The 22,753-nt window shown below is 43.0% G+C and overlaps 1 protein-coding gene across 2 annotated transcripts in view; it reads left to right on the forward strand.

Moving 5' to 3' along the window:
- Window positions 1–22,753, forward strand: part of GNAS (GNAS complex locus) — a 128,454-nt gene that overhangs the window by 37,354 nt on the left and 68,347 nt on the right. Inside the window, exons 1-2 of one of the 2 annotated variants that reach the window (XM_030963530.1) lie at window positions 8,480–9,516; window positions 13,141–13,213. In XM_030963530.1, coding sequence (XP_030819390.1) covers window positions 9,378–9,516; window positions 13,141–13,213 — 212 coding nt within the window. In that variant the 5' untranslated portion in view covers window positions 8,480–9,377. Of the gene's footprint in view, window positions 1–8,479; window positions 9,517–13,140; window positions 13,214–22,753 lie in introns of those variants that run through there. The other variant, XM_030963529.1, reaches the window with a different exon arrangement.

A 22,753-nucleotide genomic window follows, 5' to 3' on the forward strand; every position in this document is an offset into this window, starting at 1 on the left:
TGTCGGCCAGGATTCTCCTTACAGCACCACAATATTCATAATAAAGAAATAAATTAAATCCACCCCTTCCTGTATGGCTCACAACACAGCACTGTGCATGCTCAGCACATGTGTAGTTTTGATAAAGAGACATTATCGAGCCTGAAATCATTTTAAATAAAACAAATAATGTGGCTGCCCAGCACTTCCTCTGGAAGTATTTCCTTGGACAAATCTTCCTTAACTCTCACATGCATGGGGTTAGTATACATATCCTTCAGGAGCCCCAGTTCATAGAGAGGATGTTCCAGGCTCACTGTACAGCTGTGTATTTTATGTATAGGCTGTGAAGTGCAGCCCCACAGGAGCGGGGGGGATTTGCCTTTTGGGACAGCCAGGGCTGGGGGAATCCAGCATCTTCCAGGTGCCCTGTGGCACAGGGCTGGAGGGGACAGAGTCCCTGGCTGTCACCCCAGGGCTGGGGCTGAGGGCAGGGTGGGTTGCCAGCCCCTCTTGTGTTTTGTGGGGCTGCAGAGGTGGTGGCAGCAGGCTCAAAGCCATCAGATCCCTGCTCTTTGCAGCATCCATGGCTCCCTGGATGTTTCAAGGGCTTTCCATCAAACATGGGAGCGCTGATGTGGCAGTGATCCCGCTGAGCAAAAGGGAGGGGGCTCACCAAGGGCAATGGGAGATTTTGGGGAGCTCATTCTCTGGGGGTGACACCCGGGAATGGGGTCCAGAGGGAGCTCCTGGCCCCGAGCTCTGGGGGCTCAGCCCTGCTCATTCTCTGTTTGCACAGCAGAGATGGAGCTGTAAAAAGCCGATTGCTTCAGAAGGGAATAGGTCACAGTTAGACAAGGGAGCAATGGAAAAACAAATTCGTTATTGTAACACCAGAGAGCATAAAGCAAACTGGGAGTGACCTGTGGAAGAACACAGCACCGGGTTTCTGTCCTGGCGGGTGCTTCATGGTGGGCAAAGAAAGACTGAGAAGTGTGCAGGCTTTTTTTTTTTCCCCTGTTTTCAAAATAAAAAGTATCTTTGTCTGGTACTTTGAATGTAGCAAGCATGCTGGTTCTAGCTTTTCCTGATTTTGCTGGAGGGCCTGTGGGAGAAGGACTTGACAGAGTACTAGCAGCTTTCTCACCATTTTCTTTTAAGAAAAACAGCATTAAGATTTTGAATAGAGCCTATCTTTTTTTCCTTTTTTTGTCATGAAATGTTGCTAAATGTTGCTGAAAATGTCTGAGTTTAAGAGGTGTTAAGAAAAGGAAGACAGACTATTAAAAAAACTTGCTTCCTTTTTGAATAATTGTTTTATGATGAAACATGTATAGCAGAAGGGCTTAAAGGTCACCAGTGAGACCAGGGCCCCTTGGTGCTCAGTGCTGTGCAGACATGTCGGAAGCAAACAGCTCACAACCTGTAAGAGAGAGGCAGATAAAAGATAGCTGGACAAAGAGGCACAAAAAAGGGAAGTGGCTCGTCCAAGGTCACCCACGGATCGGTGGCCGCGCTGGGCTGAACCATCTGCAGTAGATCAGGTCTCCTGGATCCTGTTCCCCTGTTTGATCCCCGTGCTCCTCTTGTCTCCATTCACAGTTTGTGAGTGTTCAGACAGGTCTGATCATCCCCCGGCTGCATCCACAGGAGGGGATAATCCTTCACCTCTGCTGGTTTTACTGTGGCAGAGGCAAAATCCAGTGTTGGACCACAGGTTCTGACGCAGCTCCTGCCTGCTTCCCACAGCCCTGGCCATGGATGTCTTTCCTGGCTTTGCCTGAGATAGAGCAACAAGGGAAACCTTTCATTGTGCACCTAAAGCCTTGGAGACAATCAGTTGGTTCATATACATTTCTAAAATCTAACAGACATAAAAAAACCCCTAACCACCAAAAAGACTTTTTCACTGCAAAAAGGGTCTAAATTCTGCAACTGCCCTGGGGCGTGTGGGGCACTCTAATTTAACATCAAGGCACTTAAGACGTAATGGTGCTGTTAGTTTGCCAGACAGACAGATTCTTCCAGGAAAAACAGGGTACAAAAGACCCCTATTCTATAACTGTGTCAGTATGTAATCTTAGGACCTAGACTTAACTTTTTTCATCTAAAGAAAAAGATGGGAGAAAATACCCTTTTTCAAAAGGAATACTTTTAGGCCTTTAGCAATGCAGGGACAGAGTAGCAAAATCACAGCCCTGTTTTCCTTGCAGATCGTCTCTAATAGCTCCTGGTATTGAGAGTATTGTGGTTTGCTAGCACTTAAATGTAAAGTTATTTTGAGCATGACAGCCTGGACGTCATCTTATTTTAAAAAAACGTTAAAGAAGGAGAGGAATGTTTACAGCGCATTAAAACCTGTGTGACAACTTAGCAAGAACTATTTTAACAATCCTCTTATTCTCTTTCCTGTTATTCACCATAAAATGAGAATGCAGTGTCAGTAATAAATAATATTGGTATGGAGGGATGGCTCACCATGCTCCTGGAGTCAGGCTGGGTCAGCTCAGCCCCAGCTGCCCCCTTGCTCTGGTGGGAACTGTGCTGGGGAGGTGAAGGCAGAGCCTCCTCTCCTCAGCTGACCCTCAGGCACGAGAAAAGCTTGGGAGTTTCGTGCTTCTTTGCAGGAATTAACTACAACCAGTATTTAGAAAACAGCCTCTGCCACAACTGCCTCCCTGGGCTTTGTGACCCAAACTTAACAAGGATTAAAGCAGAATATTTCTTTATATAAAAAAAGTTTGCAGTCAGGGGTAGGTCTGCAGTGAATGTTGACAAATACTGAAACTAAATATGAGAAAAAATGTGTTCCAATTTTTTTTTTATCAACATTCCATATGTGTTATGTGGAGAGCTAGGATGTGCTGCTACTTCTGTTACATAAGAGAGTTTTTTTCTTTTTTAATAAAGCGCAGTGCAGAATGCATGAGATGTGAGAAGGAATATCAAGAAAAATAAATACATGAAAATAAGAAAAGCTACTAAGTGAAAAGCTCTTACTCAGGGTGTTATTTCCATAATTCTATGAGTTCCTTAAAGTCTCTTTTTAGTGTTTCTGAGGGAAAGCCTCGAAGTGAAAGGAGGGAGGCAAGGTTTTTTTTTTTTTCTTTGATTTAAAGGAAGATCTTGGTTAATTCTATTAGTAGACTTTGGGCTTGTTTTTATTTAAAAACAAAACAAAAATCCCTCTCAAGTTTAGAATTTCTGTATGGAAAAATTCTTCTTCTTTGCCAGAGAGGGAAGTATCTCCTTTTCATTCTGTTTGTTTTGGAGTATCTGTAGTTAAGTGTTTTGTGTTTGTTCTTTATTGAATACATTAGTGGTGCATTAATTCCTCCCTGACAATGCTCGTTTCACTCCTTCCCATCTGACAGACAAACTTGTCCCTTCACATGATGATCCTGCTTTGCCCTCCCTGGGTTTGATTAGTAATTTCCTACCTTGTTTACCTCTGAATGCTTTTTAAAGTGATTTTTGTTCTGGCCCCCACAAAGGAAAGAGATGAAAAAAAAAAAACCCACATTGAATTCTTGCTCCAATTCCAACCTGTTTGCTTTGGTTTTCCTTTTTAGATTATTGTTTTGCTTTAATTTGTTTGTTTCTCCTTTAAACGGGTTTGAGATTACTCAAGGGTTCCTTGTTCAGCAGGTCAAAGGGTAATTTGGAGACTTTGAAACCGTCTCCCTTTTTATCACCACGTTTCGTTCTTCCCAGAGTCCAAAGGATTTTCAGGACGATAGCTCGATAGCTCGTGGAGGATGGCTCCATCTAAGGAAAACATGAGCAGCAGACCTGACTCACTGCAAGAAGCCATGGCAGTTTTTCTGAGATGAAAAATCCCCACTGATCTAAGTCTAAATCAGAACCTTAATTAATCCTTATCTGTAACTAAAAGATTAAGTTTATTGGGGATTAAATGCATTGAGGTTGATAGGTTTGATACTCAACGACCAGCCCAGGATGGAGACCCTAAATTTAACTAACTTCAAGTCAGAGAGGTACCCATACACAAAAATATACAGTGTGTGCTATTAAAAAATGTCCTTTAACTGAAAGAGTCAATCTGTTCCAGAGTTAATCCCTGCTTTTAAAGGAGGAAGGTCAGTTCCAACTGCTCAGCACTGTGGATTTGTAGGACAGCAAAATGAAGCATGGGGCAAGGTGGGGTCCTTAACAAAAATCCAGGTGTTGCTGTAAGAGCCATTTGTTTCATTTGTCCCCCAGGTTAATTGAGCTCTGTGTCCTTCCATGGAAAAGACTTGCTGAAAATATGCTATTTCCTACAAACAGAATCAAAGGAAACTACAATTAGATCAGCACTGTCACTTTTACTTGTTGAGCTACAAACGTTGTCCCATGTGCTGTGTCTCCTGAGCCGTGCTAGGAACTGGAGCACAGAATATTCCAGAGGCCAGGAAGGCTGACAGCCTCCTCAGGGGCTGCAGTGCCATTTCAGCCCAGCTGCTAAGGGATGCTGGAGCGAGATGTCTCTGTGTCTTCTCTTCCAAACGAGCACTTCGGCTTGGTCACAGCTCCACCCCCACAGTTCACAGCCAAAAGTTGACAAGGTCACATCCACTGTGGACAGTGAGAGCCCATAAGGAACTGCACAACTGTCCCATCTGAAAATCAGTTAACCATTTCTTCTTTGCTGGAGACACCCAAATGCTCAGTGCCTTCAACTCACTAACAAATGTGAATTATTTGCAATAGGAAATAAGGGTGTTTGTCACCCGGAGGGTTTGGGAGGAAGCTGTGGGGTAAGAGGGCATCTGATCTGGGTCTCATAACCAGCTTTAAATCCAAAGAGCAACTTCAATGAATTCAGAGCCTGACTCTGGTCAATTTCGAATAAAACTGATGCAACATCAGAACTGTAAGCAGAAAGTTTTATCCATTTAGTTAAAATGATAAAAGAACAGAACAACATGAAATACGTGTCTGAAAAGCCTTTTTTCAATAGGCTCAGCATCTACTCTGTTAAGGCAATCGTTTCTTCAAAACCAAGTCTGGCATCTACATTTCCAGCCAATGTTTGTGAATTTTACAGCAATATTTATTTGTCTTTTACTTGTACAATTGTGAATATCCTCATGTACAAGAAGGGAGACTACAACAAGGAAAATGCATTGAAATACATGTAACAGTCTGTCAAATATAAAGTAAATATATTTAAAATAGGAAAAAGATAGTATTTTTCTTGAGGTCCTCTTGAGTGATTTTATCAGCAGGTGTTACATGTAAATCTTAAAAGGAGAGAAGTTCATGTGTTTAGGGTGGGGGAAGCATAAAAGATGTGAACTTTTCAACAAGTTCTCTCTCCTACTGCTACTGATAGTCTGCTTCTACTTTATATCTAAATCTTTTTATCCATTTTTAAATCAAGGTAATATGGCTGTCCCAGCTGGGAAGAGTAAACTAAGTTATGCACTTTGATAGGACTGCTCAACTGAATAAAGTTCAGGTTTATTTACAGGATTAGGATATTGTTACAAATCCTTCTTTCATTTTAGGCACCAGAGTATATTTTGGGGCAAAAGCTGTGGAGGGAAAGTAGAGAAAATAATTGTAATAAAATTCCTCTTTCAAAAAAAACCAACCAAACAAACAAACAAAAAAACCAAAATTAAGAGACCTGATGATTTTCAGTAGGATGTAATAGAAATTAGGTCAATAGGACTAAAAATCCGTTAACTAAAGAATCAAGTGGACTGAAATGGATTATAGATAGAAGGAACTTTTATACACCCTCCTTTTCTCCCAAATATTCCACTGAAATATTACTGCTTTTAATTATCCTGCTACCTCTCCTTGTGAGATCTTTTCTGGTGTGAGAAGTGAAAACAGGAGAATATTGTTTCATGCTGCCAAACCCCCCATTCTCTTTGTGAAATCCTTGCCCTGAGATGTATGCTGGTGCATCAAAATCTTTGCATTTCATTTAGACTGAAAAATAAAAAACAACAGCCTCTATTCTACTCAAAGTGTTATATTCAAGCACAGAAGGAATGTCAATGAATCTGAATTCAATCTGTAAGTGTGCAATGCTCACAGTCTTCTGTGTGTAACCTTGTATTTCCCTTTAATTTAAATACTGCAGGATTGAGTCAATAGCCATAAGTCTTCTGATGTCCTTTTACAGCCATTTCCACGTTCTTGTTACTTTACCTTTTTGGAAAACATTTTCATTTAACGTGCAGCAGTGTCCTTTAACACCCTATTTTCAAGCCTCAAATAGACTTTTATCGCAGAGGCACTATGCCCATGCATGTAGTTATTTTATCTTTGCATTATTTGTTCCCAAGGCTGCAGGTTCTTCAGAAGTGAGATTGAATTTTATGGTGAGTCAGGGGTCAGATTGTGCCTGCACTTACCCTTCTGATGGCAGGAGTCTCGTGAAACTCAAGTTCACGGATTTTTACAAGATGGAAGCTAATGGAACTAGTTCCAATAAGAAACACGATTTATTCCAAAGACACATTAGCAGCCTTATGTTATTTAAACAAATAAAAAAGAGTGAGAACAGCTAATGTGTTGGTATGCTCACTCTTTGAACGATGGGCTCCTAATCAGGACAGCTCTGAAAAAACTGGCAGTTGACTGGGTTTGTGAAGTGCAGGTGGTGCCTGATGTCCTGAGTCCTGTCAGATTTCAGGAAGACAAAAACAATCTGTAATTGCTGATAGGTTACACAATGTGGGAGTTTTCTTTTTGTTTCATGTAGCTTTTGACACTTTCACACTTTAGTAACACTTGTAATACAAGGAGCTAATTCTTAATTCTGTTGTAAGTAACTGGGAGCTTTGTGAACTAGCTGAGTGTTTTTCCTTTCAGCTACCTCATGCTCTGCTCAGCCTAAAGACAGAGGCACAAGGTTCCTACAGCAGGAGGGCAGTGGTTCCTGGAGGAGTTTAACGTCATAGAGCCTGTCCTGGTTTCTCTTTGGGAAGGGATGGGTGTGCACAAGAGCATCCACACAGCCGTGACTTCTTGTCCGTGGATGCTTTGGTATATTTACCCATCCCATTTGCCTGTACAGACACCATTCACTGAGATTTTAGCCTTTTGTATATTTCCAACAATTACTTCTATCTCGTTTGTGTATTTCTTCTTGTTTGGAGCTTGAGATGGCCTCCCTTCCTCGCAGCTGGGACCCGCAGGGAAGCAAAGCCTCGAGGCTGGGGCAGATTTTACCCCGTGTGAGGTGGCAGGTACTGGCACTTCTGCAGTCTCTTCGTACTTGAAACCATAAAAAAAAGTATGAGGTTCTCTAATTTTCAGTCCAAATTCTGCTTTTCTGAGTCCTTTATGCCTTGTAAACTCCACAGTTAAAATATATTTTAATATTGTGTATTACATGAAAACTATACCAATAAATAACCTATAAAAATACAAGGATTTATTGTCATATTTTCTTCAGATGAATCTGGGCATTGCTGAGCCAAGTTTCTGTAAGATGTATTAAAACTGATCTTAGCCAAAAATAAGACCTAGAGAGTCCAGTAAGAGTCTCTCCAGTGCATTTAAAAATAGTGACTGTGATGTTCCCTGTTTCTCTTGAGGTCCCCCCCCTCTTTCAGCAAGGGCAGCTCAACAGATGTATTTGATGACATTAGCTGTGACCTCCTAGTTGTTTGCTCTATTCACATAATTATTTTACTGTGGGTGTTTCTAAATATAGTAACTGGATTATGTAAGAAGGTGTGTTTGTGGGAACAATGTGGTAGATAATCGAATTTTGCAAATGAGGGTAAATAATATTTGTATAGTAAAGGACATTTCACTAACTCATGTGTGGGGGTGTGTGCATAGTGAAAAACTACCTGTGTATTTTAGGGATCGGGGTTATACAAAGAGCAAAGCACCAACCTTTGTTTTCCAGCTGTAACTGATCAGTTGTGTAATTTTTGCAATGAGGTTTTCAAAACATATTTTAGAGAAGAAAATGGAGCTAGACAGGGTAGAAGCAAGTGGGTGCATCCAGCGGTTCTCTGCTGGTACAGAGAGCATCCTCTCATCCCTTGAGCCACAAGGATGGACAGGGACAGGGAAGGGATGGACTCCAGCGAATCGCGGGGTGCGAGCAAGCATCCACCCAAAAAAACCAGACACAAAAACCCTTCAGCACCACAACTCCCACATTAATTATTTCCAAGCGTAACACAAGGAGTCGCGGGGCACGACTCCCTTACAATTTACTCAGCCTCCTGTGAACTGCCAGCCCAGCTCCGGGCGCCTCCATCCCGCGGGGCGGGGGTCGGGCGGTGCCCCGGGACCGAGGCACCGGGGCGGCCCCCGAGCGGCGGCGGGGCCGGTTCGAAGAGGGCGCCGGCGGCGGCGCGGGGTGACGCGGGCATCATGTGAGCGGCCCCGCTCGCTCCCAGCGTGCAGTGTGGGCCCGCTCGCCCCACCCCGCGCTCCGCCGCCGCGGAGCCGCTCAATAGGGGAAGGGAGGGAAAAAAAAAAAGGGGGGGAGAGAAAAAAAAAAAGGAGAAAAAAAAATGCGGGAGAGAGCAGGAAAAATAAGACGGGGAAAAATCCGCCCGTGAGGGGACAGGTTCTGCTCGTGGCACAGAGCAAACGGGCTTGCCTTTTTTTTCCTTGCTGCCTTTTTTTTTTTTTTTAACACACACATTATATTTTGTATTTTCTTCTCGCCGAGAGGATTCAGCCGCCTGGAAAGCGCATGTGAAAAGAGCAGCAGCAAGGAGAGGGGAGGAAAAAAAAGGGGGGGGTTTGGCTTGGACCCCCCCGCCCCAGTGCGGGAGGAAGGACCCGCGGCGGCCGGAGGGCGAGGAGCTGCGGCGGCCGGCGAGGGAAGGGACCGGGGCTGCGTGACCCCCGCGGCGCGGGGGGAGAGGCGAGGAAGAGACGTTTCCCGATCCTCCCCGCCGAGGATTTAGGGAGGTTTCCGCGCCTGGAGCCCGTGCCTTTGGATCTAAAGAGGATTATTATTTTTTGGGGGTGGCACTGAAGCTGGATTTGTTCCTGTGCGTGCGGCGCGGGGGGGGGCATTTCTGCTGCCTCTAGAGGAGCCGGCGGCCCGGCCGTGGCGCGGAGATCCCCGCGGATCGCTCCGCACCCCCCGGGAAAGGTGCGCCGAGGGGATCGGCGGGGGGCGGGGGAGGAGAGGCAGCTGCAGCTGCCGGGGAGGAGGCCCGGCGGAGCGGCAGCAAAGTCATCGCTATCGGCCCCCCCTCGGCTGGCTTCGGGCTCGGCGCTCTCCATGTCTCTGGCTCTGGGCAGCGGCCGCCACAGCAGCGAGTAGGGGGGGAGGAGGAGGAGGAGGAAGAAGAAGGGAGCCCGGGAGTGCCTCCCTCCCTCCCTCCCTCCCTCCCCCGGCAGCCCCGGCCGCCTCCCGTCCCCTCGCCCCGCGTCCCTGCCTTCCCCTCCCCAAGATGGGCTGTTTAGGGAACAGCAAGACGGAGGATCAGCGCAACGAGGAGAAGGCGCAGCGGGAGGCCAACAAGAAGATCGAGAAGCAGCTGCAGAAGGACAAGCAGGTCTATAGGGCCACGCACCGGCTCCTCCTGCTGGGTAAGGGGTCGCGGGCCGTCCCCTCCTCGCCGGGGCAGCGGCCCCAGCCCGGGCACGGCGAGGCCGGGGGAGAGAGGTGGGGCCGGAGGGGGGGGCACGAAGCCGCAGGGCCCACCCGGGGCCGCGGGGATCCGCTATAGCAGCGCCCGGGGCGGCGGGGCCGGGGCCGCCGCGGGGACCGGCGCGGTGCGGGGGAGCGGCGGGGAGGGCTCGGGCAGCGCCCGGGGCGCCGCGGGAGGGGCCGGGGCAGGTACGGAGCGGCGGCGCGGGGCCGCTCTCCGCCCGCGGGGCAGCGCCCGCCGCCGGGGCGGCAGCGGGCCTCGGGCGGGCGTGGGGAGGGGGCCGGGGATGCCGCGGCGAGGGGCCCGCGGGGAGCCGGGCAGATAAACAGGGCAGGGCAGTGACAGCGGCCGCGGGCGAGCGGCGCGGGAGGGCCGGACACCGCTCCCCGCGCCGGGGCCGGGGTGCCGAGGGACGTGCGGCCAGGCCGGGGAGAGGAGGAAGAGGAAGGGAGGAAGTCGGGGAATCGTTTGGGGGAAACGGAGGGAGGATGTCGGTCCCGGAGGGAAGCGCGGCCGCGTTGGGGCCGCGGAGCAGCGCAGGGCCGGCGGGCACGGCCCCGGCCCCGGCGGGCTCGGCACTCTCCGCTGTCGCACCAGGAATTGAGGTACCGCGCCTTGGAGCGCTGGCAGAGCCGGGCTCCAGGTGCTGCTCCAGCGGCTCCGCTGGGTTACCTGCTCGTGTTTTTCAGGAGAGACGTTTACAAATGTGGGCTGTGGCTTTCAGGGAACGGAAGGGTCCAAATATCGATATGGGAGAGGAGAAGCAAATGTGTGTCAGGCTCGTTATTTCAGAGTATTCTGAAGTAGTGTTTTAGGATCGGATGCAGTTACGAGCCGTGGGTTGTTTTGGTCACGCCGAGGGACTGCCTATGCACGTTCTGCCTATGCAGGGCTGAAGCGTGGAGCACAGGCTAGGCCTCGCCGAGCTGACTCAGTTTTGGGGGAAAAAACCCTAATGGAAGGAGGGGGAAAAAAAGATAAAAAGAAATTTTGAAAGCGGTGAATTTGGAAGCGTGCTATCACCAGTAAAATCTTTCAATTACTCGTTTGAAGAGAGAGACTTAATATAAATGGAGAGTGACTGAGACTACAGCAGCACCTGCAGCACTGAGGAGCCTGCCAGGGCTTCAGCAGAAATCTTTTAACAGGATAATTTGGACTTCAGTTCTTGGGAAATGTCTTGGACTTCCAGATTTCAGGCTGAACATTACGTAGATACATAGAAACTATTTGTCATCAGACGAGTTGCTTTCGTAAGAGGCAAAATTTCAGCAAACAGAAACATGATGGGCTTGCCTGGGTTTTCTTTCTGTTTTCTTTAGTTTTGGTGGCTGAAAAATAGTTTAGATACTTGCAAATAAAAATTTGCGTGTGTTTAGCGATGGCAGTAAAGTCATCTGTGAGTGTGTTTGAAGTGATAGTTCAGCTGTTACAGTTTCTGCCATGAATTGTAGATAGTCTGTAACTCACTGGTCAAAAATACAAAAGCTCACCTCCCTATTATTATGTTATGTTTCCTCTATAAGACCCATGAAATAAGAAGCCAGGCACTTGGAAAGTGTTCTTAATCTGTTCAAATCATATTCAAATAAGAACAAAGAGGAGCTGCTGAATATTCTAGTGGGTTTATGCTGCTGCTCGTAGGCCCCATCGCTGTACACGTGCTTGCCCCGCTGCCACGAGCAATCTCGCTGAAATTAATGGAACTCTCCTTGGTGGTGAAGTTAAACGTGTGCGTGTAATTGTTGAGAATATGGCCTTAACAAGCAGCCAAATATAGAGCTAGACTTATGGAGAAATGTACATGTAATACACCATTTTGGTTCACTGATGTTGTATGCGATCCAGAGAACCCAGGTGTGTCAATATCAAACCAAATGTGTTTATAGCAAATGCAACAACTGTCCAGCCTCCTTGGACCAAGTGAAGTAAAGATTTTGGCTCCGAATGCTTATAAATATAAAATGTGATTTAGTGTTACTGCTGAAATTTAGTTGTTATTAATTTTTAAATGGACATATGACTACAGCAGATACTGCCTTCGTGAATAATTCTTAGTTGTGAAGATGACCCAGTCTCTTTTATCCCAAGATACTAATTCTTGATTGGTTTAGCCACCTGTGTTTATTGCATGGTGCAGTCTGCCTGATCAGACAGAGGGTGTATGGTATAAAATAGCAGCTTAGTGAAGAAGTGGCATGTGCATAAAGAGTTGTAGATAAAAACTGCTCTCTAAATGCTTACAGAACAGCAGTGAGCAAGGAGAGGGAAAAGGAGTAAGGCTCTGGGATTAACGTGGCAAAACATGCAACCAGGTTTTTTGGAGAGCAGAAGAGGACTTCTGGGAATTCATGAGGGAGAAGGAAAGGAAGGTAGAAAGCAGAGGGGGAAAGCATTTGTGAGAAAATGAACCTTGAAATGTAACTGCTAAAATACAGTTTTGAACATGAGGCTCAAAATGGAGGCTTGTGCTGTCAGTGTGTGCTAGCAGAGAGGCCTGACATCCTATAAATACAAACTGTACCTCCCTGCCCGTTCTGCCACAGACATACAGTTCCTGTGGGTGAGACACAGGCTGGGGAGGGGATTAAACCAGTAGCCAGGAGATGCTAAGGGGAATCTTTCTAAATTTTGCCACGTTACGATACTACTCCTGCAAAAATATGTTTGCTTTATATAGAAAGCTGCCGATCTGGCAGCGTGGAGCAGCTCAATTAAATGCTGCTGTTGGAGTTGTTCAGCGTGCATGGAAAAACGGGTACTATAGGCAGATGGGCTGCCCTGTGCTCTGGCATCCGAGCAGCACAGCAGAAATAGCATCCATCTACTTATGGAAACTGGAGTAAAGTGGAGGGGGGTTTTTGTGCTGCAGGTACGGGAGGGGAGCAGGGGAGAGCTGCGGGGGAGCCCTTTGGAGCAGCAGCCACAAAAGGTGGTCTCTGCCTCTCCTCGTGCGTAGGGTTGGTTTTGGAACATGTAGGGAGGGTGGGAGGCTGCTTACAAGACGCAAATAAGAGGAGGTTTTTTGTAGCTTTGTGGGTGGAGGCTTAAAGGGATGCCTTCCTTTTTCAAATGTGAGTATCTACATATTTTATTCCTTGTGATTTAAGTTATGGAGTTTGGCTGCAGTTCATCATCACCCAGTCAAACTCAAAGTTCTTTAAGGATATAACAGAATTGCTTTGGTTTAATAGGGACTTCAGTCAGCCTTTCCCTCTGTCAGATAGTAGTGACAAGGCAGCCAGGTTGTGATGTTCCCTGTCGTCTTCTCTGTAAAATGTTGAAGTTGTCCATTTTCTTTCCAAATACTGCAATCTGCTTTTAACATTGACACTGGAAAAATGGACAGTGAAATGATCCAAGATTCAGATCTGACACATGACTTGAGCTGGGCATTTATTTTTAGCTACAACTGAAGTTTCCAGTGGCAATTATTTCTTTCGCTTTTCACTCTTACGCTGAGAAACCCAACTTTCTCGATTTTACCCCGAAGAAAAAAATTCTAGTGTGTGCCTTAATCACTTATGCTTCCTTCTGAAATTGACTTACTTTCATTTTCTAGGTGCTGGTGAATCCGGTAAAAGCACAATAGTCAAGCAGATGAGGATCCTGCACGTGAATGGATTTAATGCTGAGTAAGTGCATTTGCTTTTTCACTTTACATTGTACCTTCCTCCTTTGTGCTGCAGTCAGTGCTCCTGGTTTATATCTTGTGTATTTTCCTCCTGCTGCTGTTTCACTCTCTCTAGAATTTGGATGTGTATTTTTAGATGAGATTAATAGACATTAACCTGAAGAAGTCAATCATAAGTAAGATCTAGCAGTATGAAATTACTTATATCAAGGCAGAGCTGATTTGATTAAGTTTTGAATTTTGTGGGTTTGTTAATTGCAGTTTCTTTCACAACATGGCTGACATTGATTTACCTCAGCTATAGTACATTGGTTCATATTGCTGTAAACATGCCTTGTGTCAGTGAGCACAATTTTCTTTATTTGGAGCAAGTAAGGCTTTATTTTCTGTGTTCTCACAGAATGAAATCGTACTCTGAATTTTGGGGATTTTGTTGTGTTTGCTTGCCCAGATGTTTGTGTTAAATTATCTTTCTAAAAGTTTTTATTTTTTGCATCAAATATCTGTTATTTGGCAGTATTGAAGAGGACAATGGCATTAAGAGAGGGAAAATTAATATCTTCTTGTTTGTCTGAGGAAAATTTTTGTTTCCTAACTGTTTGACTAACTTTGCTAGAGAGTAGGAAGAGATTCTTCTGCATGTTAATTTATGCTTGCAGTTGTGTGTGTATGTGTGTATACCGAAAGCTGCTAAATTAATACTAATTGAATCAAAGTGTTGAAATTTCAAAGCTTTTTTTTTTTGATTGTATTATTGGTTTTGTCATGCTTGTTTTTCAAACGTAACAGTTTCGTACTGCTGTCCTTTAGCTTTTAGTGGTATCATCTATTTTATTAATCCTCCATTTTTGGGAAGGTTAAGCTTTTATTAGCCTTCCAGTAGTTAATTCTTTAATAAGAATATCTGAGCTGAGAGTTTAGCCAAGGAGTCTGGACAGTACTTCTTCCTAATCAGCAAATGATAGCTCAGATAAGGCACACAGTCTTTTGGATGAAAGTTCAGACTGATTCATAAGAAATACATCATGTGCTACGTGTTTTTAGCTCCTCTTTATAAGGAATATTTTCTATTTCCAAAATAACTTTCTCATAAGTGCCTAGTGCTGTATCCTGTTACTGCTGAGCTGTCTCTGTCATTTGGGCTGCTGCAGAGACCTCTTAAAAGACTTGTGTGACTTAAAAGACTTGCATGAGTTGGCTTGGTTGAGTAGGTATCAATACTGGGTGCTGAGTAAAAAGTTCATAAATGAAAGTGGAAGTGGATCCCTGGTACCTTTGAAAGTGTCAATCCATTTAAGCAACAGGGTTTTTCTAAGCTTTTAAGCATGTGGATTCTCTTAAAGGGTAGCAGTGCTGTGTAATGGATGGTGTATGATGTGGGCAGGTAATCCCAACCCTGCAAGCTGCACGCCCAAATCTGTGTGGAACTGGGAGCCCAGAGAGCTGTGCAGAGCTGGTGGGGACTGGGACACACTGGGATTTGCAGCAGCAGGGGCTTCCTCTGGTGCCTCCCTGTGCACTGGAGCTTTGGGCAGAGCTGAGCCTGCAGCTGGAATCCAGGACAACATGGCAAATTTGGCCTCAGGAGGCTCTGCTGGCTTCTGCCTGCTCAGAGCAGGGGATTTGAGTTACGGGGCAGGGCTGTGCCAGCACAGCTGCTGCCAGTCACGGGGCACAGCCCGGCCACGCGGGGTGGCACCGGGGCTGTCCCCCCAGGGCATTCTGTCCCTTGTGCTTGTCCTTTGGGTAGTGCGGGTAATACCTGTTGGAACACTGAGCTGCATAAAAATTCAATGCTGAACTGTGGTATATTTCAAGTGTACAGGGAGTAAGTTAAAACGCATCATTTTTAGGGTTCTGCTGCCAAAAATAATCAGTAGATCATAACATGCACTTTACAGCAGGGAAAAGGCTGTTTTTCAGTGTTTTGAAATTCTTGCAAGTTACACATCTGTCCTTAAATAACTTATATTTTCTTCCAAATAACTAACTGCTCTCTGTGTTGTCTCGCTTTCCATTACCCTTTTTGCCTGATTCATTCCCCTTCTGCCCTGCTTACCTTGTGGAAAGATGATGTGGGATTCAGCTAATGAGAGAAATAGCATGGAGGTTTTTTTGGAAGGGTAGGAAGAGCAGAGCATTACTTCTCATCATGTCCTGATCAGTTGCTCTGGAACATAAACATGTTTGCATAAAACACACAGAAACCCCAGCTGATGTGATGAAGAGCAGGAGAGAGGTGGTGAAAATAGTAATATGCTGCAGATGATAATAATGAAAATAGTAATATGCTGAGATGATAAATTTTCTTTAATTTTAGTGTACTTGTACATAACTAGATTTGAATTATTTCTTTTGGTACAGCTTATTCTTTTGCTTTGAAAGAAATCCAGTTTAAAGTCCTATCTTAGAATTGTTTGCCTTGGTTTGGTCGCCCTTTGGCAATGGATATTTGAAGCAGAGAGAGGTTACCTGTTAGGAAAAATGTCTAATGCTGTGCATGAAGGAGTCAAAAGTTTTTATTTAGTGTTACTCTTCCTTCTGGTGACTAAGCAGGATATCCAGGGCTAAAAGTGCTAGCCTACTTCAGTGAGTGTGAGGTGATTTTATTTGGTTTGGTTTTAGGATTCTGCCCCTAAATAGTTGAGGCTGTCGTGTACCTCTAGGTGAATTGTTGTAGCATTTTGCAAGGTGAAATCTGTGTAGATCTACGAAACTAGAATTTCCTCTGGGACTCCAATTCTCAATCCCTTTAGCTAATTAATTATTTGAGGAACTGTGTGGAATCAAGTGCTCCAGGTAATTAATGTGTTGAATAGCTAAAGCTAAGATTAATGTGATGGTAGTTAAAGTTGTAGGCAAGTTAACTACAGTAAAGACTATTTTTTTTTCAATGTTCCTTTTATAATCCTTAGATGAATTAGAGACAGAAATACATTTTTTTCTGTTGCTGTAGTGAAGGTGGTGTGTGGGATGTAAGAGTGCTGTGGCATTGGGGAGTAGAGTATTGGAGAAGCAAGGCATGTTCTACAGCACAGGCTTTTCTGCATGCAGTTTTTCTGGAAGGACTTAGCCCACTTTCAGCTCTTGCAGAATGGCTTCAGGTGGCTGTGCTGTCATCTGACAGCTTCCTGCAGCAATTCCATGAAAAATGGGAGTGTGGCCTCCCCACAGGATTTTTCCAGTGTTCCTGGTTCTATGGCAGAGCTGCCTTCTAAGTGTAATGCAGAAGCCGTATCAACCAAATTTTCTACTCTGTGCATTACTGCCAACAACAGAGGCCCTTTTGATGTAGAAAGGGTTTAAATTTGGCTTTTAATAGCAGGAAGCCTGCGACTTCCCTTCCTTTCCTTCCCTCCCTCCTCAACACTTCAACTGTCTTTTCATGAGGCAGTTCCAGAGGAGTAGGTATCTGCAAACAGTATTTTGTGAGCATCCACTGATAAGGTGGAGCCAAAACCCTCTCTTTTGGACTGTGCAGAAGTTTAGATGGCAATCTTTCTGAGGATGAAAAATGGGAAAGGGAGGATAGGAGGAGTTAGGGAATATAGTTGGAAGAATTAAATGTGTAGCTCAGGTTGAAGAAGAAAAGAAAAACAGCTCCTTTTTGTGCTGTCTAGAGACTGGGGTTCTTTGCTTCTAAAAACACATGGCCTTTCACTTACTTCTGATTTCTTGAAGTCATCTTTCCCCTCTGTGATCACTGTGGCTTTGGCTGACAGACTCTAAGGAGAGGGTCACTGTCATGCACAATTTTAGAAAGCAGGGAATAACTGGCATGGGCAGGAGACAATTTTGAAGTGTCATGGGAAAAACTGGGACAAGCAGAAATATTTAAATAGAAATAAATGGTTGAAATGTGACTTACGAAATCCACTACAAAGATTGACAAATAAGGGGAATGTGCCTTTGTGATTATTAAGTTTGGATAGTGTTTAGGATTCAGGAAGTCTTGAGGTTACAGGAAGTTTCAGGTAATACTTTTAAGCCTCAGTTTCCCAAATGATGTCAAATGTTGACACTTTCTTGAACTAGTATGTTGAAGTGCTGAATAAGAGTTTGTGTATTTATTAAATCTGGTAGTGTTGATGGCATAAGCAGAGCTGAATAGCTTTGTTTTCAAGACTAAAATGCCAAATATGTTTGCATTTCTCTTGTGCTTTTAAAAATTATTTTCTCTCAGTGAGAAAGCCCTCCTAAAGATTTCAAACATGTTCTCTTTTCTCACCATGATTTAGGAGTTTGTGAGTAAAGAAAAGTAGTCATTGATGGTCTCTGATCTTCTCTTAATACATCCATTACCACCATTATGTCACATAAAGCAGTAAATAATATTATCTAATCACTTTAGTCAGTGTCAGTCTCTCTTGTAAGTGAAACAACTTCTGGTTCAGTAACTTTACTTTTCAGTTGTCTGATACTGTGGGGTTTTTTCTAACTTTTGTCTTTTTAGCCATGTGATCTTATGGAAGAGAAGCCAATGCTATGAGCGAGGGAAAAGTATAATATTTATAACTAAGTTCTTCCAAAATAATGAATTCCCTCCTAATGGCTAATCTTAGCTTGTGTACACAAATATGATTGCTGTGTTTTTATAGATCCTTTACATTTGTGTACCAATCCCATGTTTTCAGAATGGTCACTTCAGTTCTTGCCAAGAAACAGACAGGCTTTATTGTATTTTACTTGACTGGCAACAAAAGTAACTTTTTCCTGGTGTTTTGGAGTAAAATTGAAAATTGGAGTGGGGGAGGCTTGGGGTGTGTGATTCCCCTTGCCCCCTTTTTCCTTTCTTTCTTTGCATCACAGTGTCTGATGAGAGGCTTCTGCAGCTTTGAGACACAAACTTTGGGGTTTTTTTCTCAGCTCCTGCTCGAGGACACCAGTGAGGTGTTGGAAAATTTGTGTGTACGTGTCTGTTCAGTTCTATCTGAACAACTCGTTATGGTGTCAGATCAGAATTTGTGCTGCAGAACATGAAGTGGAGGTGTGGTCAAAGAGGGGAGCAGGATTTATGTTTTACTCAGTTTTAGGTCTTGTCCTGAGAGCTGACACAGTTGTGCAGATGAATTTTGTCAAGAGACAAAGATATCCCAACAGCTAATAAATACTATGAAAAATAACTGACTACTGCTTATAGTTGGTAAAAGTTTATGCAAAATGTTTATACAGGCTATATTTAACTTTATTAAGTTTGAAAGAAATGGGAGGTAATACCTGGTGATATTAAACCACCTATGCAACCAAGCAATTTCTTAATTGTTAGCATGTTTAAGAGAGTTTTTATGTGCTTGAAATTATCTTTCCTTTGAAAATACTTTTATTTTTACAAGGGCAAAAATTCTTTTCTATGACAGAGCAAAAGTGAACTCAGTGAAGCAGCATTAATATTTTTTCATATGTATAACAAAAAAGGAAAAAACCTTCCGAGTCTGGGTTAGGTTTTTATTCAAGTTTCTTATGGCATCTTGCCTGAAGATATGAGACATTGTCCATTAAGAACTTGTGCAAATGCTTTGCAATTTAGATCTGCTACTCAAGTGTGATTTTTAAATGCTGTAAAATGAGTTTTCAGAAATTTTTGCTTGTTTATAATACCTACACTGGGCCTCGTTTGGCAAGGATTGTTAACATACTGAAAATTCTAATAGTCACTGGAGTAACTCCTTCACCTTGCTCAGAGGCTTTCTGAAATCAAGCTGTTAAAATATTTCCACGTGCAAGTGAAGTGAATTTTTTTTCAGAGTGAAAAATCATGTTATTTAGGTTCCTGAAATATTACAGAAAAGTAGTGCATGAAGGAATCTAAAAGTTTTAAAAGCTGGTTAGTTTTATCTGCTTTTAGATGCTCGTGGTAGGCTTAGGTTAACCATCAGTGGAGAGATGACAGCACAGTGTTCAAAGAAAGCATTGACTTTCATTTTTACATTGTGCTTTGTTTTCAGGTAGGTCAAAGAAGGAAAGGGTGAATTGAACATAATTTCTTTATTTTCATGGGAAGCATGGTATTGCTCAGAGCAGAATGTGTATCTTATCTGCATTTGCTGGTTGGGAAATGTTGAATTCTCCTAGCAAAGCAGCATTTAAACTACCAATTTTGTGTTGTTACATATTGAGAGCTTTCTATCCTCTGAATTACTTTTCCTGGCTTGCAACTTGACATTTGTGCTTTCAGTTAAATATTTCCGTTTTCTGAAAAAGAAACCCAACAACAAAAAAACCCAGTAGTAAACTCATCCCTCAAGCTAAGTTTGCATATGTCGCAGACATGATTTGGCATGTAAAGAGACTGACCAAAAATATGGCAGTAGTTCTATTTGTTTTGAGGTTTAAATTTCACAAAAGCTTTTTAAGTGTGCAGCTATCAATCCAGAAGAAAGCTTTATAGTTGTAGAGAGCTTGGAGAGCAATAACTATGAATAGCGGAATAAGCACGAGTGATGTAATCTGAGAAGCAAAAGAGAGAGACAGAAGAGAGCTTAGGGCTTAACTATGTGGAAAACATTGTGAATGGGTCTGCGAGGGTTTTGACTTCTGATGGTGGATGTGGGATTTTACTCATTAGTTTTGGTAAAATCAAACAAATGTGCAAGTTTCCTTTTATTTTCCCAAACAGAAAATAAACCGTTCAGTGGGTAGCTGAGTGAGTGAAGTCTGGGTTCTGGAACTTGTTCTGTCTCCTAAATCCTTTCTCCCCTGCAGCATCTGCAGCTCCTCTTTGGGACCTGTGGCTTTCTGAGTGTCTCCTGTTTCTTCCACTCCTCATTTTTCTGCCTGATGCAACACTGATCCCTAAATATTCCTGCATTAGCCCACCCTTTGTCTTCCTTTTTCTGGTTTTTCTGCTACCTGGACAAAGTCAGAATGTGTTGTGGCTGGTGTAGATGTACATACATGAACTCTTCCTGCATTTCCTCACTGGAGTGCTAATTTTGGTCTCCTGTTCAGCCTCTGATTTTAATTTCTGGAAATTCATTGTGCAGCAACAACACTTCTTCAACTTTGGTTGCACAGCAGAATCTGAGATAAAATGAGGCTTAGAAAAAACAGCTAAAGAAAGTCTTCCTCAGTTCACTCCAGATCTTTTTTGAAATATTTTTAGTTTCCATGTTCATGAGTTAAAGTGGAAGTGGTGTATTTTTCTCCATTTTCTTATCTTAAGCAAACATCTAGTAGTATAAACCAATGTATCGTGTTCTATTTAACTTGTTATTTCATAAATCACAAACTGTATTAAATACTGCAAAAAAACTTCAGATAACTTCAAAAATATCGCTCTCTGTGGAGAATATTAAATGTATGTCTCTATTCCACACTTCCATGTCCTTTCTGAAAAATTCCCCTGGGTTTTTCAGGTTTTCACCAGCTTTTCTTAATTAGATGGTGCAGAGTGATTACCTTTTCTCTAGCCACTGCTACAGAATCAGTACTACATGAACAATTTTCTTCTGTAGTATCTCATGGAATTTCTTACTTTCTGTATATTTTGAATGGACAGATTGGACAGTACTCTGATTTTTGAAAAAAAAAGTTTTTACTAATTTTTCCAGATGGACACTTGAATTAGTTTAAATATGAACAGAGTCCTCCTTACCATCTTAAACTTAATGCAGTTACCTTTTTGATATTAAAACTATTTGTTCACATTATTGCAAACCTTGAAGATTCCCCTTACTTCATACTGTAGCTACATTTTATCTCTTGCCAGTCATTCCAGCTGGGAAATATTTTTTTTTCAATTTCATTATGTTAAAACCTTGTGGTTTTGTCCCATAAGATAAAATGTATTATTAATAAAAGCTGTGCCTTTCCCTGCTCCTTCTAGCAATCTAGATATGAGTGGGATTTCTTGTTCCTGTTTTTAGGTTGTGAGCTCCTGTATTGTTCTCTTGGGCGGGGGGAGCAGGTTTGGGGCGTTTCGAGGCATTTTTCTGAAAAGTGCAAACACTGCTCTTGTTCCAGTTTTGTGAACATCCTTCCCCAGTGTCTCAGATCAAGGCAGGCAGAGCTAAGGCTTTGAAGTATAATCCAGCAGGCAAAGTTATCTCTACCTTTATTTTTAGATATATCATGAGTTTGTGTATTAGGGTTGCCCAGGTGCCATCTCTGATGAAGAACTGAGATACAGAAATTGCTCATCTTAATCTTGGTCATTCAGAGCTCTCAAGTTGAAAGGAAGGAATTTCCACTGATGAGGGTTTTTTTTTTTTTTTAGTCTAACTTGAATCTTGATGTTAAAAATAGCATGCCTTACATTTTAACAGTTGAACCTTGAGTTAATAGTAAATCCAACCATTTAAGATACAGTGCAAGTGTAGCTGCATCAGCTTTCAATAGATATTTCTACAACTGTACTCTAATGTAAACATGCATTTAATTAGAATTACTTGTTTACAGCTGAGCCTGCTTAGAAACAGCAGTGCATTGAGGGGTGTTTTTGACAGCTGAGAGGAAGAAGCATCCACTTTTTGAAAAATGTACTAGTGGAATATCTCAATGAGATGTTTTATTTCAGTGTTGCTGTTACAGAAGTGCAGGAAAGCTTGTGACCTTCTCTCTGAGCTACCTGTTGCTGGCTGTATTCTCCACAGGGCTATTCAATAAGTCATTGTGTTCAGTTCTCTTTTTAGTTAAGGCACTAGAAAATAATTATCTCTCCCAAGTGCACCCTTGCAGCCTCCCAGGAGTGGTGGGTGAGCTAATGGAGCAGGCAGAGGTGTGCAGGGCTTCCTTCTGGGGGTTGGGGTGGTCCCAGGAGATGCTGCATTTAGCCTTGAGTGGCACCTTCCCAGCTTGCTGGGGGATTTATGCTGCCTCCTTCATCACTGGGATTTAAACACTCCCTTCTTCTCTGCAGGTCTGCGTGCGTACAAGCGCTTTGGGTTCCTTCCAGTTAAGACATTTTTATTCTGTTTTTGACAGTACAATTATCTATGTAATATAACTGCTCATATTAATTAGAAAATGTTGCAAGGACATGGGTGTTTGTGAAGTAAATTTCTTGCTTAAGTTTGTAGTAACAAAGAATGCCTTGCTTCAATCTTGCTTCGTTGTTTTTTTTTATTTTAAATGTAGATAAAAATGTGGAGTGGGACACTTAGCACATTAAGCTCAGAGAACTCTGTGTAATACCTGTTTTAACCCTGATAATTTAAATTAAAATAGGCTAGGTAAATTTGGTTTAATGTGGCATTACTATGGAAAAATTCAACTAGTTGGTTTCTTGAATTTTAATTACGCTATAGTGACTGCCATAGCTTTGTGTATTTTTTTTGCTGTTTTTAGCAGGCTAAGACTATTTAAGATAAATATAAAAACTTAGAGTTGTAACAACTTTTTTTAATAATTTTTAAAATATAGTAATCCTAAGGACATAGCCATGTACTAAAATGATTTTATTGAATATCTTCTGAAATTAGAGTGTAATCACAGCACTGCATTATTCATGGGAAAAAACTATAAGCACAATGCAAAGCCTAGGAAAATTATTTTTCCTTTAAATGAGAGAGAAAACAGAAAGGGGAAGGGCTCAGTTAAGCAC

The sequence above is a fragment of the Camarhynchus parvulus genome, chromosome 20 (genome assembly GCF_901933205.1).
Source record: "Camarhynchus parvulus chromosome 20, STF_HiC, whole genome shotgun sequence".
NCBI classification, from domain to species: Eukaryota; Metazoa; Chordata; class Aves; order Passeriformes; family Thraupidae; genus Camarhynchus; species Camarhynchus parvulus.